Here is a 16916-nt window from a genome sequence, read left to right on the forward strand (position 1 = left end):
GCACAAAATGTGAAGATCTCCAAGAGCAGTTGAAAAGGAAATCAGAATCTGAGCAGTAAGTTTTTTTCTATGCATTTTCGGAATCATATTTACTTTTTACAACTAACAGTATAGATTATTATAAAAATGAATACTATTGATTAAAATATTTTATAAACTGTGGAAAATGAACAGTTTCCGACCTAAAGTGCTTATGGAACTTTATAAAGCAGGATTTTATTTGAATAAATAACAAAAATTAAAAATGTAGAAATTCACTCGGGGTACTTAAAAGCATTCAGACACCAGCAAAAAAATTGTAAACAATTTGGGAGAACAAGAAAAAAAGCTCTCCAGGTGTGGGTGGCTTCTTAATCCTAAATATAAAAACTTTAGTAAAATTTTGTATCAATAATACTTCTTAATGCGTCCATTCTATTGTTTATATTATTATCTTATTTGACAAAATTAGTTTAGGCCCTCCGCCCTGTAAAAGTTTTCTTTATTGTTTTAATATTTTATATTTTTATAAGAATTTGTTGTATTTTCATTTTTGAAGCAGTTTCATACGGAATTGCACTTAGTCCATTTGACATTTCCATGTTTCCATTATACAAACTTTTGTATAATTTTGAATGACTAGAAGTTATTTAATATAAAAATTAATTTCTTTACAGAAATCTGGAGGCGGAAATTTCTAAACTAAGGAAGATGATTTTAGAAGAAAATATGCAAACGAAGAGATTGTCTTATCAAAACGAAGAGTTACAGTGGAAATTGACACACAACAAAAAAACGGGTTCCGAAAAAATGAAATGCAATCCTCACACCCAACCTTCAAACATAAGAGAAGTTGTTAAAAAACGTGAATCTATTGGTTATGTCCTAAAACTCGATGAAAGCCCGAAAAAGGTAAAAAAATTAAAATACAGATAAACTCCCAGGAAAAATATCTCAATACTCACCGAACATACACTGAAAGGACTAATAGATAAGTTTTAATGAAAGAGATTCCATCCAGTAATTAAATTTTGAAACTATCTAAATTAATATTATAACTATTAATACAATAAATATTTTAGGAGAACTAATTAATAAATATGTCTGTTTTATAGATTTAGTTTTATTTTATGTATGTACCTACCTATACTGCATATTTTAATTATAATTTTAATAGCAGATATCATGACTTTTATTTATGGTTATTGCCGACACTACTTCTTCAGTTCAATTCAAGAACTCTACGGCAACTTTCCATGATACCCCCCAAATCTTTGATCACTTTGGATGGACATGCCATCGAAGTGTTACAATCCCTTTACCCCTACTTATATTTATTTCTCTCAAGTCTACAATAAATTACAAAAATATTTGTGCTAAAATCAGTTTCTGTAGTTAAAAAGTTTTAATATGTACTTACCAGCATGACTTGAAGTTTGAAAAGGGCTTCATCACACAATACAATATTGATAAAAATATAAACATTAAAAAAAAATTATGAAAATTTTAATAAAACTGCATATGTATTAAATTTAAGACACAAATAGTTAAAAAAATGATATTGTGTTTAGCGTTAAACTTTATTAAATTAAAAATAATTATTTTTATTGCTACATTTCACGCAACTTATCCATTAGCTTAAAACCTTATGTCATCACACACTATTTTGATGCAGAATGATAAAATAAAGTCTGTGAAATGCATCTCTGAGAATGATAGTATCACACATTTGTAACAAAATATGCCTGTATTTACAAGTAAAAACATTATTTTGAACTGTCACATAATTTCTATTTTGTATTATTTTTTACAGTAGTTTTTAATACACCATATTTAACCATACATTTACCAATGAATATTCAACAAAACAGCTGCATTTCCAGACCATTCTATATTAATAAATTATTTTAAATTCATTTAATAAACCACTAACTTCAAAATAAAACTGGCATGTATCTGGACTGAAGAGAGATCTATATAAATTTATTTCCTAATTTGTTAATGATAATATTAGTTTTATGTTCGAGCTAATAAAAGTTATTGGAAAACTTTTTTTTGATTCGACTATGTAGTTCAGTTAAAAACATAAATAATCATTAAATAATGCCAATATTTTAAAGGGATATTCATATTTTTATAAAACATAATCCATTCTGGTTCGAAAACTTAAATCATTTAAATATATTATATTTGTAATTTTATAATTAGCTATGTTCCAAAATTTAGTAAAACATCTCGTCATTTTTATTCGCTAAAGAATCATTCAGGTGCAAGATTTTTCAACGATAAAGGACCAAGATTTTTTTGAGTGTGAAATAGGACAAACCAATCCAATAATTTCAGAAAAATATTTCCTGTTATTACTTTAAGTACTACCGAGATTTAAGTTAGTTGCTCTCTAGATATATAAAAATGAAAAACAGTGAATACAAAAAATCAAATAAATAATTCTTATCATTATTGGTTTCTCTGCAAATTTGATTCAGTTTTTCATATTTCATATATTCCAAAATTCATAAAGCACCTTCACAAGTACAAATATTGGTGTCTCAATTCAATCTTCCACTATGAACATGCACATATCAAATATTAATAATGACAATTTAAAATTATAAATATGTACGTCAATTAAATCATATACAGTGAAAATTGGTTATAACGACATTGCTTTATACAACATATTGGATATAACGCCGGAATTTGGAAGTCCCGATTTAATTCTTTAGCAACCCGTTTTTATATACATTTACCATAGAATCTATCGGTTATAACAACCAATAGTGATATACAGCCTTAAAACCAGTTGACACCAGTTAGTACGTTTGGGACAAATTACGACTTATCTACACATATTGTTATATTATATGTATTAATTACCACCTTCTTTCACGATGTCAAGAGAAAAGTTTTTAATAAAGAAGAAAAATTAAAAATCAAATATAATATAGAGATTAAAAAACAGAGAAACTAATGCACGCAAGCAAAAGAATATGGCGTGTCACACTATGATTTCACCAATTTGGAAGGGTATCTATTGGGTTTCGAAGGAAGGGTTTCGAAGTATCTATTCGAAAACAATTCATTGAAAATGAAAAGTGCAAGATCTTTTGAACACAAAGCAATACATGTCATACTTAAAGACATATATTATAAATTTCTAATTTTTTTCTATAAAAATTTTAAATAAAATATATGTAATTGCTTATTACGTCTATCGATTATAACAACCGTAAAGAAACGGTCCCTTGAAGGTCGTTTTAACCGATTTTCACTGTAAATAGAAACCAATTTCTAATTGTTGTAAAAAGTTTGACGTAACAATTTTTATATATCTAAAGTTAACAAAATACAGTCTGGCTATCAAGTTTTAAACCTAATTTTATTGGGGCGAAGCGTGTGTCGCTATTTATGTGCGGCCAACTACGTAGTGGTAAGCCTTCCGAGCGATCAAATAAAATTTCATCAGTAAACGTGTATCTAGTTCGACTGCGATTCAGAAGGTATAATACTTAATTATTGCACTGTATATGCCAAAATTTGTAAAGCATCTTCACAAGTACGGATATTGGTGTCTAATTGCAATCTCCCATGATGAATATAAATATACCAAATGCCAATATTGACATTTTAAAGTCGTAAATCACATAAACAGAAACCAATTTCTAAGTGCAATAAGTTTGATTGAAACAATTTTTATATTAAAATTTGATATCTGAAATTAACAAAATATTTAAGTTTAAGTATATATTTTTACGTCAATAATCCATATATCAATCAAAGTTGTTTATTAAAAATCATTAGTTAGTAAGATTAAAAACACAATTAAAACACCTTCAAAATTAAGTACATACTACCATTTAGTATCCTTAAATGTAAATTGATGGATGATTTGTTTGGTGTTTTAAAAAGACATTGCTCTCATTTGTGAGAATAGACCTGTTTTACATTGAAAAACCTTGCAAGATTATTTTGTTTGATGATTTCTTCAGTGCAAATGTTTAATAATTGGATTTAAAAAAATATATATGTTACGATATTGAAATTTAACTATTAAAACTAAGTATTATATTTAATACAATTCAATCTACAGAACGTTGATAATAATTCAGTAAAAAATATTATTTGCCAATATTTTCCAAAACAAACTGTGTCACTAAAAACGTATTTAAAATAACTCATCAACCTGTTTATCCAATATACTTATCATATGATAATGGAAAATGCACATGTTTTCCTGTGTTCTGCGCTCCCCATTTCGACACAGTACATAACAAAAATAAATTTCCTTATGTGCATTTTAATTTAAACTGACCTCTATTATTTGCAACTTAAAAGATTATGGACTAGATATGAGATGAGAAGAAATAATATCTTCATGATATAATCAGTGCCATTTTTGTTATGTACTGAATAGCAACTATGAAATTTATACAAAAAAAAACAATCCCTTAAAATATTAGATCCAATAAAAATCATATAAAAAAATTACAAAAAAATTAATACTAAGTTTATTTAAATCTTTTTTAAATAATTCTTATATAGAATTACATAAAATAAATAATTTTTACTAAATGGAACCCAAGCACGTGAAAAATTCTGATAAAAGTTATGCTTGAGTTTCATCTTCATATAGGAGGTACTTAAACAGTGATTGACGAATCGCTAAGTCATTAGTCATTCGCCTATAATACCCCTAAGCAGAACACATTTTGTGTGACCGTGTTAACTATATGATAGTCTATGTATAAGTTTACGATTCCACACATAAAAATTTTTTAAACATGCAAGATGACACGTCAGTCTTTTTTACTGATTTTTGTACTATGAAACCATGTCGTTCCAAGTACCATTACTTGACTCACCATTACTTGAAGACACTACAACAGATAATAAGAAAATTACGAGCTAGATTTCTTCCCTTCCTTAGCTAGTACCTGTTGGTTTAGGCATTTTATCTTTTGGACCCCAGACTCTTATCGTATAGTCATCGGAGACTGACACTAACATATGAGGGTAGACAGGGTTCCATGCTACACAGTTGACCGTCCTGGTGTGGCCCTGGAGCGTTGCTATGGGTTGCTCGTTCCTTATGTGCCAGATGTAAACCTAAGTGAAGGCAAAATTTATTCTATTTTACCTATCACCATTTTTAAATAAAACTAGAAAGGTAGGTAAGTCTTGACCTTTCTCTCAGGCTTTCGGCCCTTGGGCTGCCTTGCGTGCGACTTGAACACCGCTCCGCGGTGCGTTCTCTGTATGTTGGTAAATAATATTAACATTTTCCCAAAAATAAAAAGCAAAAATGTAACCCGCCCGCGATTCAAACCCAGGACCTTCGGCTTCGCAGTCATAAGTTTACAAAATGCGCTACAGCGATCTAAAGCTGGGGGGGAGCGTGCACGGGCTATTTGAAACGTTCGTTCTCCACGAATGTAAACAGAAAATTGAAAATGTTGAAATCAAATTTTTTCCCCAAAATTGCGTCTCTAAAAACCGATGTCTAACGGCAATGTAACTACTCACCGTGGCCCGATCGTCCAGGAAAACGTGTCAAATGACAAAATTTATTTTGACGTCTTCACTGACGTTTGTCTCCATCTTTGTTTAAATATCGGATATACTTCGGGTATCTCTCTCCTACCGAAAAAAGTCAAGTTTCGGTGAGGACTCATCTTAGAGTAGAAATTTCACGTAGAAGGCGCGAACAGATCGCCTTCAAAATACGACGTATGGATGAAGGAAGGACCGAGGGCCCGAAAACCTTTGATAATACCGTACGCCCCTCTACGCGGCCGAGTGTGGGAGCGAGAGTAACCTACAACTTTTAGTATGGATTTTGTTGAAAACCGCAAACATAACTCTAGCATTTACAGTTAATTTAGAACTCTTAAACTGTTACTTTTTATAATAGGAAGAAAAAAATGTTTACGGCCTCCTTTTGTCCTTGCCATTCCCATTTTCATTAATAAACTATTTCTGCCTAAATTTTGGTCTTTTACGAGAAATGTGTATCAAACCAAAATTTGTCCAACTTTTCTTAAATATGTTTATAGGATCAATTAACAACATTTTCTTGACGTTTGTAATGAAAATGTATACCAAATGTATTGTTTGATAGTTTTAGTTTTTGCCATATTTATATCTTAGTCCATTTGGAACATTTCTTGCACAGAAAATATGTTTCTAACATATCTACATACCATTTCACTATTTATGTAAACTGCTATATTTCACTTGACTACACCATGGTACACTAAACTTATTAATCAAAGGCACTTAAAAGAAAACACCGTCTGTGAAAATAACAAATCGACACATACATCAACCCGACAACCCAATGTTAAAATAAAAAATTATGTATTACTCAATTCAGAATACTATTTTACCTACACAAGATTGGGTACAGTTCAGTATGAAAAAATTCAAACGTATCTCACAGCAATTTTCAGAATAATTTAAATATTGTAATAAAATAAGAAATTTTAAATAAAATAATAATATATGAAAAAAAAATTAGCATGTTTTCAAAACATATGTTTCATTGTCAAAATATCCAACTAATTCAATTTACAAAATAATGATTTTGATGGTGTCAAAAAAGTTTATGCGTTGGTTCTTTGACATCAATTGCAATGGTAGTTGTAGGAAGATCTATCCGTCCACAACAAAACAATAAAATAAATACCTGATTGTCTTCGCTACCGCTTGCAATGAAATCTTGATTGGCTCCACCAAACGTTGAGTGAATAGTAAAATGTCCCTGAGTAACTCCTTGATATTTCCTCACTAAACATTTGTCGTTTAAATCCCAAAGATGCACACCTTGGGTGGCAACATTCAAAAGTGCCAGTCTGTCTTTTTTGTCTACCGTGAATGACATAATGGGGTGGCCTTCTTGCAAACTGGAAAATAATAAAACATTTAAGAAGCTTATGATAACCATTACGGGTAGTTTGCGCCAAGAACCCATAAGAGAGTTGGAAAACAAGTAAGTAATCGGCAGCAGCTCAGAGTAGTCGTTTGCTAAATCACATTTTTAAAATATTTTAGATAATTAATTGTACGAGGTCACTCCAATACGAGTAGGTTAGAAAAAAAAAGGAAAGGACTTATTTTACAAAATCTTAATTCTTTTCTCTTGTTTCTTGCTGAAGATATAAATTAATGTACTGTTCACGAAACCAGTAACTGGAAAAAAAAAAAAGAATTTTGTGAAATAACTTTTTTTATTTTTTTTCGTTTCAATAGTTTAAATAAGCAAAAAATTATTATCAAACAAGCAAAAAATTGATTCGATAAGAAGTTTGTTCGATGGAAGTTGCCAGAAACTGGCATACAAAATGATAAATCTTTTAGTCCGTGGAGATAATGGGAACCGAAAAAATTAAGAAAAAAAATAACAGAAAAAAACCTTATCATCTAGGGGCCTTAAAAAATTAATCTTATAATAGTTCCAAATTCTTCAAATGAAATAAATAATTGTATTAGAAACAGAATATGTCTTTCTATACTTATGCCACCGATTCCTTCATTTTTATTACAAATGAAAAATACTAACACTTGATGATCAGAAACTTCCTCAAAAATGTAACCTCTGATTCTGTGATGTGTATCCGATGCTAAAACCGTTTTGCCATCTTTTCTGCACCATAATCCATGTACTCTAACTCCTTCCCATGAGTCTAGTACGTTTCCTTCAATATCGCACTGGTAAAAGTGTCCTCTGACGCCCCCAACCTAAAACACATAATAATTATTAATAAGTTTTTTTTTCTAATAATAATAATAATAACTTCAAATATTTCTAGTTGTTCGGGACTAATTGAGGAATGTACACCTAATACATATTTTAAAAAGTTTTAAAACGTACTACAAATTTAGTGCCATCTTTATGCCAGGCACAACAAGTGAGGGCATCTTCTGGAGACTGCGACACTTTTATAAATTTTTCGGAGTCGATGTGCCACAACCATACTTCTGGACTTTCTTCTGGACCACAGGCAATTAAATGTGTCGAATCTGGATTCCAAGCTATATATGCTGCTCCTAAAATATAAAAAATAGTAATAAATTTTGTTCATAATGGTGTATTTTACAAAAAATATTTGCAATTTATGATATCAACTAGATTTTTCCTGTCAGTTAAAATCTTCAATTTATCGAAAACAAAATCGTTCCTGTCTCTCAACTATGTATAATAACTGAAATTTGGGTAACAGGAATGAAAACAGCGTGGTCAACATGTCACTGGTATAATACGAGTATTATACAAACATTTCTACTACAAGCATAGGCGCCGACTTCTCGGGTGCTCCGGGGCTCAAGCACCCGACAAAAGTCAAGAATTATTATCAGTTTTGTTAGAATATTATATTTCTGTGCTACCCACTTTTACGTTTACATAGTACATATATTTATATTTTCATTTGTTCATAGAAGCTTATTTTTTCTTAAAATTATTAAGATTGTTAAATTTTTGAAATTTGTATCGAAGCAGTAATAAAGTTTATTTATTTTGACAAGTTTCATTAATTTCGATATATTTTTTAAAAAGTTTTTCATAAAATCTAATTCGGAGAAATACGTATTTTAAATCTTTTACCTCATGCTATTTCAAATGACGACTAATTTCTTTTGCTTTTTAATGTTATCTGGCAAAAAAATGCTTATAACGCAACCGAGCACCCGACAAAAGTTTTAAAAGTCGGCACCTATGACTACAAGTGTTATTTATGGAAATTGAATTGAACACTTAAACAATATTTTTTCAAATTTATAAGTGCGATCAAAATACGAAGTTGCCGTAAGTCTAGAATTCTTCTTTATTTATATAATAGGATGTTTGCCACCTATTCACATATTACCATAATATGAAATAATGTAGCAAAAAATTAGATCTGTATTTTTATGAAATCATTCTTTAATTCGCAATGTAAAAATATATAAAAGTTAAATGAACTTAGTTGCAGTTGTTCCCAGGTACATTACAACCTCTACTACCTTTATTTCAGTGAATTTGTCAATCTGAAGGGTATTTCAAAAAGGAAAGTTATTGGCATATGATGTAAATGGTAAATATTTAGTTTCGTCATAATTTGATCTATTTACATCAAACCACACGTTAATAGTTTTAAAATAATTATGAACTTTATTTCTCAGTTCAGGCCTGGATTTTAATCGAGTAGAAAAAAGCCGTGTCATCTACGAAACTAAAAATTAGACAATGGTTATTCAAAGAAAATAATTTTTACTGAATTTTCAACATGCTGGTGTAGATTTAGGATTTAATTTCAACATCATATTTTCTACTTCGGCCTCATCTGCGTTTTCAAAATAACTTGAGTTTTGCATATGTTGTCGATTAATTTCTTAATTTCCAAAATTTTTGGCCTATATTAATATATTTGAATATACCCTTGATATCGTTGCAAACATTTACAATACATGGGTCTATCTCAATCTGCTTTATTTCTGTATCAAATTTACCCATATTAAACGTTTTCTATAAATTATTTACATTATTCTGATGTTTATTAATTTGTGTTATAAAATAATCAATTTTATTCATTATTATTTCTATAAATTTTATAACTGTTCAATAAGCTGAAATTACGGTGCTTTTTTATAACTTGCTGATATCTCTGTTCTCTATTCCATTAATTTAAGTTAACACCTCTTTTTATTTGAACTTTTCTTATATTATTATTTATAAGTAAAGAAACGGTTTCAACTATACTTACCATAATTATGACCTTCTAAAACTTTTCTAAGAGTTATTGTACAACTATCAGGATTCACATCCCAAATAATTACATTAGTATCTTTCGAACCAGTTGCCAACTTGGTACCATCAGGTGAGAATTGACAAAACCATACTTCATCACAATGGTCATTTAATACCTTAAAAATTATTTTGTTTACAAAAATGCTTAACCCAACAAAACGTAGACTATAGAAAATTATTATTTAGTACTAAACCAACTATATTCATATAAACCGAGATAAATAATATTCATAACAGTAATTTTGGGTTAAGTGAAAATCCCAATGCGTGCCAAGGTAGTTCAATTGACTACAATTAAAATAAGTAACCTATAAATATGACTTTATTTTTTTCCTTAGTTTTAATATGGAAAAAGTAAAAAAAATCCACACAGGATATCAAAATTTCCCAAAACAAAAATCGATAGAAAACAATTACCTCTTAGAGCCATTGGCAGATGCATTAAAATATTTTAGGGTAGTTAATGGGGTGAGGAACCCAAAAACATACCACATATTGCCTAGTATTATTAAAAAAAGTTGTTTTGTACTACCATATTCAGTGTGTGCTACATATCAGTAGGCTCAGTACATAAGTCTAAATTATTTTATTTTGATCTCAGGAGTCTGTGCTCATGTAGTCTCCCACCCTGTATAGTAACGCATATCATCAGTCTCCATACAAATCATACTGATACATTTTTTACGTTTCCACTTTTTGCAATCTTGATTAGTTATCCAAGTCAAGGTTTTAGTGGGATAAAGATCAATAAATAAAAGAACACTATATTTTAAATCATTGCCAACGTTTCGGTGTTATTTTACACCATCCTCAGGGCTCGAAATTTGAAGTGTCTTTTGTCCAACTTAACAGTTCTAAATATTAAGAAGATGGTATCTAGATACTTATATGTGTACGTATAATTCATGGAACAATTTCAATGCGGTTTTCTTTCACAGTAACAATTGTTGTAACGTCTTACATTCTGCTGAACAGTACCTAAAACGTTGGCAATGATTTTTTTTTTGTTCAGTTATTAGTACTATATGGTTATGGCATACAAATCATTTTTTCTTTTGAACAAGGCTTAGCAAAATCAGAGTACCTACGATATATCAGATTAATAAAGTAACTAACCTGAATAGTATACATGGGAAAAGATGACTTGGGGCAACAGTGGTCTACTAATAAGGAAGAGTTAAGTAAGGCGACACCCTGAGAAGTATTGTGATGACTGCAACGCAAAGCTTGCAGTTCCAATGCTTGATTGAGCAACTCATTAAGTCTACTAGGTGGTAACATTACTGAAGGTGGTAAATAGGACTGCAACTTGTTCATCAAGATTGTACGAGATTTTACTCCTTTACCTTCCCTGTAACAAAATTTTATAATAAATTACAACATTTTGGTACCTAAACAAATATCCTCCAATATACAGGGTGGGCCATTACTGTGAGAAAGTAAAATAACTCTCTTGATATTCATAATACAGAAAAAATGTTTATATAAAAGTTGTACAGAATCAAGAAATCTAAAGGTTACAATGTAAAAATGTAATATTCGGCGGGTCTCTTTTTACTCATCGCCCTGTATGCTTCAAATAAATTTTGTAGTTTAGGTTCCTTGATTCTGTACAACTTTTATATAAACTTTTTTTCTGTATTATTAGCAAAAAGGGAGTTATTTTACTTTCTCACACTAATGGCCCACTCTGTATATAGATGGTAAAATTAAAACGAAACAGCCCTAATAACTCCCAGAAAAAGTTTTGGAAAAACGTAACAGATCGATTTTATTTTGAAAGGAACCCGTTGACAAAAAAAATCTGCTGAAAATATGTATTTACCTATATACACGATGCTTATATATGATTTAACTTTTGTCATGGATAAAAGTATGGTACCTAACCACAGTAATTTTGTTTAGAGCAGAAATTTTATTTCCCTCATATTGGCAATTAAATTTCGGTAAAATTAAAAATTATTAAAACAATAAACTCATTGACGAACTGTAACTATAACTGCAACCGTTACTGTATCAGATCGTCGTGAGTTCTTGCTTCTCGCAAACCTCTGGATCCGGAATGTTCGCAGAGAGCTCGTGATATCGGTACCAAGAGAAATGATTACCAGTGTTGCATTTATTTTAATAGACATATTGATTGAAGATATACGTCCTCGACAATGGTGGCGCATTGAAATCTACGAAGAAAGAAGTGAAATTTCGAAATTTGCAGCTATGAAATTCCGTAATTTTCAATTAATGTCAAAACTAGCAGGCGTACATACTTCCGAACCACCCAAATAGATGTCCATGAGCCAACTAAGAATCCCTTTGTGTTCGTCTTGAAGACCGACAACTGGCGGTTCGTTGCGAGCGGTTCGAAGTGGGCTCGCAAACTCGGTTCGTAATGCATCTACACTAGGGAATTTGGTTGCATTAACGGTTGCAGTTACAGTTACAGTTCGTCAATGAAAACCCGACTTAAGATCAAGATTACATTAAAACACAACATTCTGTTTCCCCGACTGTGATAGGTGTAATTTTTCACGAGATTCAACCAATCAAGGATCACATTACCTCGAGCGTAGGCATAACGGTTTGTTATTGTTCATTGTAAACGAATCATTAATATAGTACTGGTGACGCCAAGATTTAGGGTTTTTTATCTTTTATTATTGAATAAATACAATTGTAAGAGTTTATCAAAATTTTACTATTATTTCATGCGAAGAAATATTACTTCAGCTTCATTCTAATAATTTTTAAGTAAAAGAGCTAGTTATTAAATTTTGTATTTACTGGATAATAAAATCATAATCTTTGTCCATACAATGGTGAAAATTCTATTCAGATTTCCGTGCACCTATACATGAATTATAGAAATTTACCACGCCATCAGCTTCATCAGTTCATAGAATTCAACCATTTCTCAATATCCCCAGGCACTAACTTTTCCACAGGTTGAAAATGGAAAGCTTTTCTATGGTCTCATTTCAGTATCTAAAAACTCTTATTGACGGCATGTGAAGTTGACGAGCAACTTGTCAAATACCGGAATTCTTATCCTAACATCAGAAACTCGTAGTTTTTCTTTGTTCCTTTCCTGCCCATTGCGATGTTACTCACCCTCGTTACATAAACCAAATTAGGGAAACCACAAAAGAGCATCAACAAAAAGTTGGGCATTGGGTATCTTCGGTTTCGGTATCTTCTACGGTATTTCGCATCTGCATCGTATGAATTTCCCTCATAAAATCCATAAATGCAGTTAATATCTGCATATTCCAAATTGGAAAATTTTCTTGACATTTTTAAGGAGCTATTTTGAAGTAATGTTGGACTTATATGTAATTCTATTCACACTTTCGTTGCGGAAAGTGCACTGTGCACTCTGTTGTTATGATTTTATAAAGTATGATTTCCACAGTTTAGGCAAGTGTATGAATATTTACCTGCACATAATTTAATATATTCTGAAACTATAAGTAGCAGTCATCGAGTTTTTTTGTTTAGTGTCACAGTGGCATAAAAAACTACATAACCTATTTATAATCAGCGTTCGTTTTAATGGTTCATTTTTTTTATTATCATTATGATAAACGATTTTAGTCAAGCTGACCCATCAGGCATGAATAAACCTTTCCGGGATGTAATTTATTAAACAAACTCATATTATATGTTCTAGTTTTATCAGTTCTGAAAGTTACCCAGAAAACTGAAACACCTTGTGCAAAGCTATTCAAGTAAATAACAAACAATATTACAATAATTCTTTAGGAAGGTGAATGTCACTAACATCCATTGTTGATTGGTTAATTTAAAAACACTTCTCAATTTTCAGAATCTGTTAAAAAATTATGAAACTGAATAAATATATAGTGAATCGGGAAGCAAAATAGCCAGATGTTACGTTACGTCGTGGGACATGACCATGCTAATTTTTTAGTAACATTTAAGACTTAATAATCAGATGATCGAACTATAAATATTTATGCACACTTCATACATTTAATCACCCCATTTGTTACCTAAATCTAAATCAGAGCCCAAATACAGGCATTTAAAGCTAAATAAGGCAAAGAGAAAAAGGCACTTTCTAAATGTAAAAGATAACGGTGATAAACAAACAAAATTGTAAATTATAAGGTCTTTGCCAATTTGTGCAAATACAAGAATTTAAAGCTAAATATGAAATAAGACAAAGAGAAAATGGTACTTCCTAGATTAAAATGATAATGGTGATAAACAACCAAAGAAAGAATGTAAAGCGTAAAGTATTTACCAATTTGTGCGTTCATGAAGCTCCTCTGTGCTTGAACACATCATATAGCTAGAAAGCTGATGCACCCTTGTTGTATTATGTTGCAATGGAGTAAGTTCATTCCTTAGAACATGTAAAGCATCTAAAACTCGTCCGTCTTCCAAATATTCTAGGTATTTCTGTTCCAATAACAAAAACTTCATCTCCTATAACATAACAATATAAATTTTATTAAATTTCAATATTACATCAATTTTTACCAAAAGATTCGTACTGTGACCTAAGAGTGGTCGCAATTCTTGCAAATCATGATCAGCTTTTGACCAATCTCCATCCATCACATGCTGCCGAAATTTTGCCGCTGCGGGATGGTCTAAACGACACCCTGATTCATTCATTAAGGATTCACATGTTTTTCTATAAATCCAAAATTACAAGTTATATTTTAAGATCGTTTGAAAAAATAAATAGACAATAATGTGAATAAAGACCTTACAAAGATAAAGTGTCCTGTTGTTTATTTACTAAACCTATAGGGGATTAAATTTGAATTTCTTACGTGAAAGTAAAAGACAATTTTATTAAATTCATTCAAATTTTTGGCAGTATGAAGGTTTTTATAAATAAAAAAATAAACAGGTCATTTTAAATAAGGAACCAAAAATAAACTAGAACAAAGATAAAATATAGGATGACTCTGCAAATACTAAGTAAATATGTATACAAAATAATGGTCTTTAAGTTTATAAATCATTTAAAATTTAAATACACTTGTTCTTAATTCTAATTTTCATTATTCGCAGTTAGCAATTTCCTTGAGATTAAAGCAGATGCGTAGGTATGACAAAGAGTTTTTTATTTACTTGTTAAATTTTAGAGGTCATGAACTTACATCAATCCTTCATTCTTGAGGTATTGTCCAATAAGTCGCACAATTTCTTGATTAGTTTGGTTAAGTGTGATGCCATTATCAACGTCGCCATGTCCATTCTCTGCGGCCCCATTACTACAAGACGGGGCCCCATTTTGTACGCACCCGTTGCTGGCAGACTGCATTGTGTCGAGTGGCTGCGTGGTCCTTCGGGTTTTTTTACGCGGCGGTGCACCACCGTCGTCCCCCGATGAATCACTATCCAGACTTATTTTTGAAACTCGATTTACCCCCTTGCTTTCCAGATTTAAATCCGCTTTATTAACAACAAAGTAAGCCCTTTGTTTCACGGATTCATCTATTACGTCATAAGCAACATTAATAGATACACTGAGCTATTTTTGATTAAATTTATTTTATTTCGTATACATTCTAATAAAATATTTTGAATTTATTAATAGATTATTGCAATATTTATAAATAACACCTTTTGGCGACCTGAAAATGTATGTCACGTTAAATGCACCACCCAAAAACAAACATCAGCTGAATTTGTCGTCCGAACAGCTGGTTATTTTGACCTCGAACGAAAGAAAACCTTTATGGCTGCACAGGCGCAGAGCCCTTGTTGGAGAAAACGTTTCATTGCGCATAAAATTTCATGAAAATAGCCTTGTTGATGTAGTAGATTACTCAATTATAAATTCATCTTTGATTTTAAAGATATCCTAAGAAAACATATCGGCCGATAGAGGAACCTATACAAACAATAAAAATATTTAGTCTAACTCAGTTTTTAAACGGTTTTGCTTTCATTAGCTTTGTTCCTAGTAGAATCCAAAACAGTTTTCAACAGTCAGCCGCATGCGCATATGGATATAATGCTTGCATAAGGTTCAAAATTCATTGTTTTGAATCAAATGCGATTGCGTCGGACTGTTGGAAAATAATTCTAATGCACTTGAAACAAAGCTATTACCTTTTTTTTGTTTCCCATGTTTTAACAATTTTGTTACTTTTGACTTGACATGCTTTTGTCCGACCTTTTTTTATTTTGCGTTAATTCATTGAAACTATTGAAATTATATAGTTTCAAAATTAGTATACTCCAGAATGTTAAAATTCTATCGCCATTTGACTAGTGAATAGTGATAATAATGATCTAATTATGTAGCGCAAGGTAACCGCGCGTAATCTTAGTATCTAGTACAAAATACGTAGAGTAGCATTGTAGTCAAGTGGTGTGAAGTATGGTGTGCTTGTCAGCCAGCCCAATTTCGTCCAAACTCCGCATGACGTCACCTGAGAGCAGTTCAAATATCAAAGTACTATAAAACATCATGGGTAGCTATATATTATAATAAATATACAATTTAAGTTGAGGCCCTTAATTTACACATTGACATGTGGTATGAATTGTGTTTAAGAAGTCAATTTAAGTACAGGGTTTAAACGTGAACGTAACCTTAAATATGGTGTCAAGTTTAAAGTGTGAAGAAACGTTTACAAGTTTAGTATAATAAAATGAATGATGTGATGATTATTAGAGACTGCAACAGCTCTGGACTCTGATGTATTAATTAGAAAAACGAATATATGCCATGATTTCGTGACTTACTCTCAAGTGACGTCATCATAGCGCGTAAGCACACCATACTACGTATAGTCACACCACGACCACGGATGTTTTTTATTTGAAAGCTTCCAAACACTTATTAAGTTGTTTATACAGAGGGTCATTTTTGCTACTTCAATTAAAAACACCCTGTATGAACAACTTGTTTATATTCAACATTTTTCCGTAGAGCCGTATGTATTACAGCAGTTAAAGTTATTTTAACTACTAGTACATTTATATGTGGCGATGTTAAACAATTTTTCAGATGAAGATGGCAGACGACGAATTTCTGACCTACAAACATTATAAAAATTAATGATGTCTAGAAGAAATAGATATTCGACTCCATTAAAAAGTTGTAGATTTTTAGGACGTTGTGGGCATTTTACGCTAGAGTAAATAATTGCACTATAATATGCCA

General features: G+C 30.9%; 1 protein-coding gene across 1 annotated transcript; it reads right to left on the minus strand.

The window, feature by feature from the left end:
• Window positions 1-1540: 1540 nt before the first annotated feature.
• LOC108912047 (WD repeat-containing protein 26) lies at window positions 1541-15062 on the minus strand. Its single transcript, XM_018717205.2, has 10 exons — window positions 14899-15062; window positions 14267-14423; window positions 14028-14212; window positions 10880-11114; window positions 9720-9879; window positions 7850-8025; window positions 7538-7716; window positions 6665-6881; window positions 4914-5085; window positions 1541-4856 (listed from the first exon to the last, which is right to left on the minus strand). Exons 1-10 carry the CDS (start codon window positions 15060-15062, stop codon window positions 4801-4803), a joined length of 1701 nt encoding a protein of 566 aa, XP_018572721.1. The 3' UTR covers window positions 1541-4800.
• Window positions 15063-16916: the final 1854 nt, after the last annotated feature.

Source organism: Anoplophora glabripennis, unplaced genomic scaffold (genome assembly GCF_000390285.2).
Source record: "Anoplophora glabripennis isolate ALB-LARVAE unplaced genomic scaffold, Agla_2.0 scaffold6, whole genome shotgun sequence".
NCBI classification, from domain to species: domain Eukaryota; kingdom Metazoa; phylum Arthropoda; class Insecta; order Coleoptera; family Cerambycidae; genus Anoplophora; species Anoplophora glabripennis.

Excerpts from the sequence above, each read along its gene's own strand:
- LOC108912047 (XM_018717205.2), bottom strand. The coding sequence starts at position 15,062 with ATGCAGTCTGCCAGCAACGGGTGCGTACAAAATGGGGCCCCGTCTTGT. Across the intron at positions 14,213-14,266 it reads GTCACAGTACGAATCTTTTG|GAGATGAAGTTTTTGTTATT; the intron begins GTAAAAATTGAT and ends GTTATGTTATAG. Across the intron at positions 5,086-6,664 it reads GCGGTAGCGAAGACAATCAG|GTTTACATCTGGCACATAAG; the intron begins GTATTTATTTTA and ends GCCTTCACTTAG.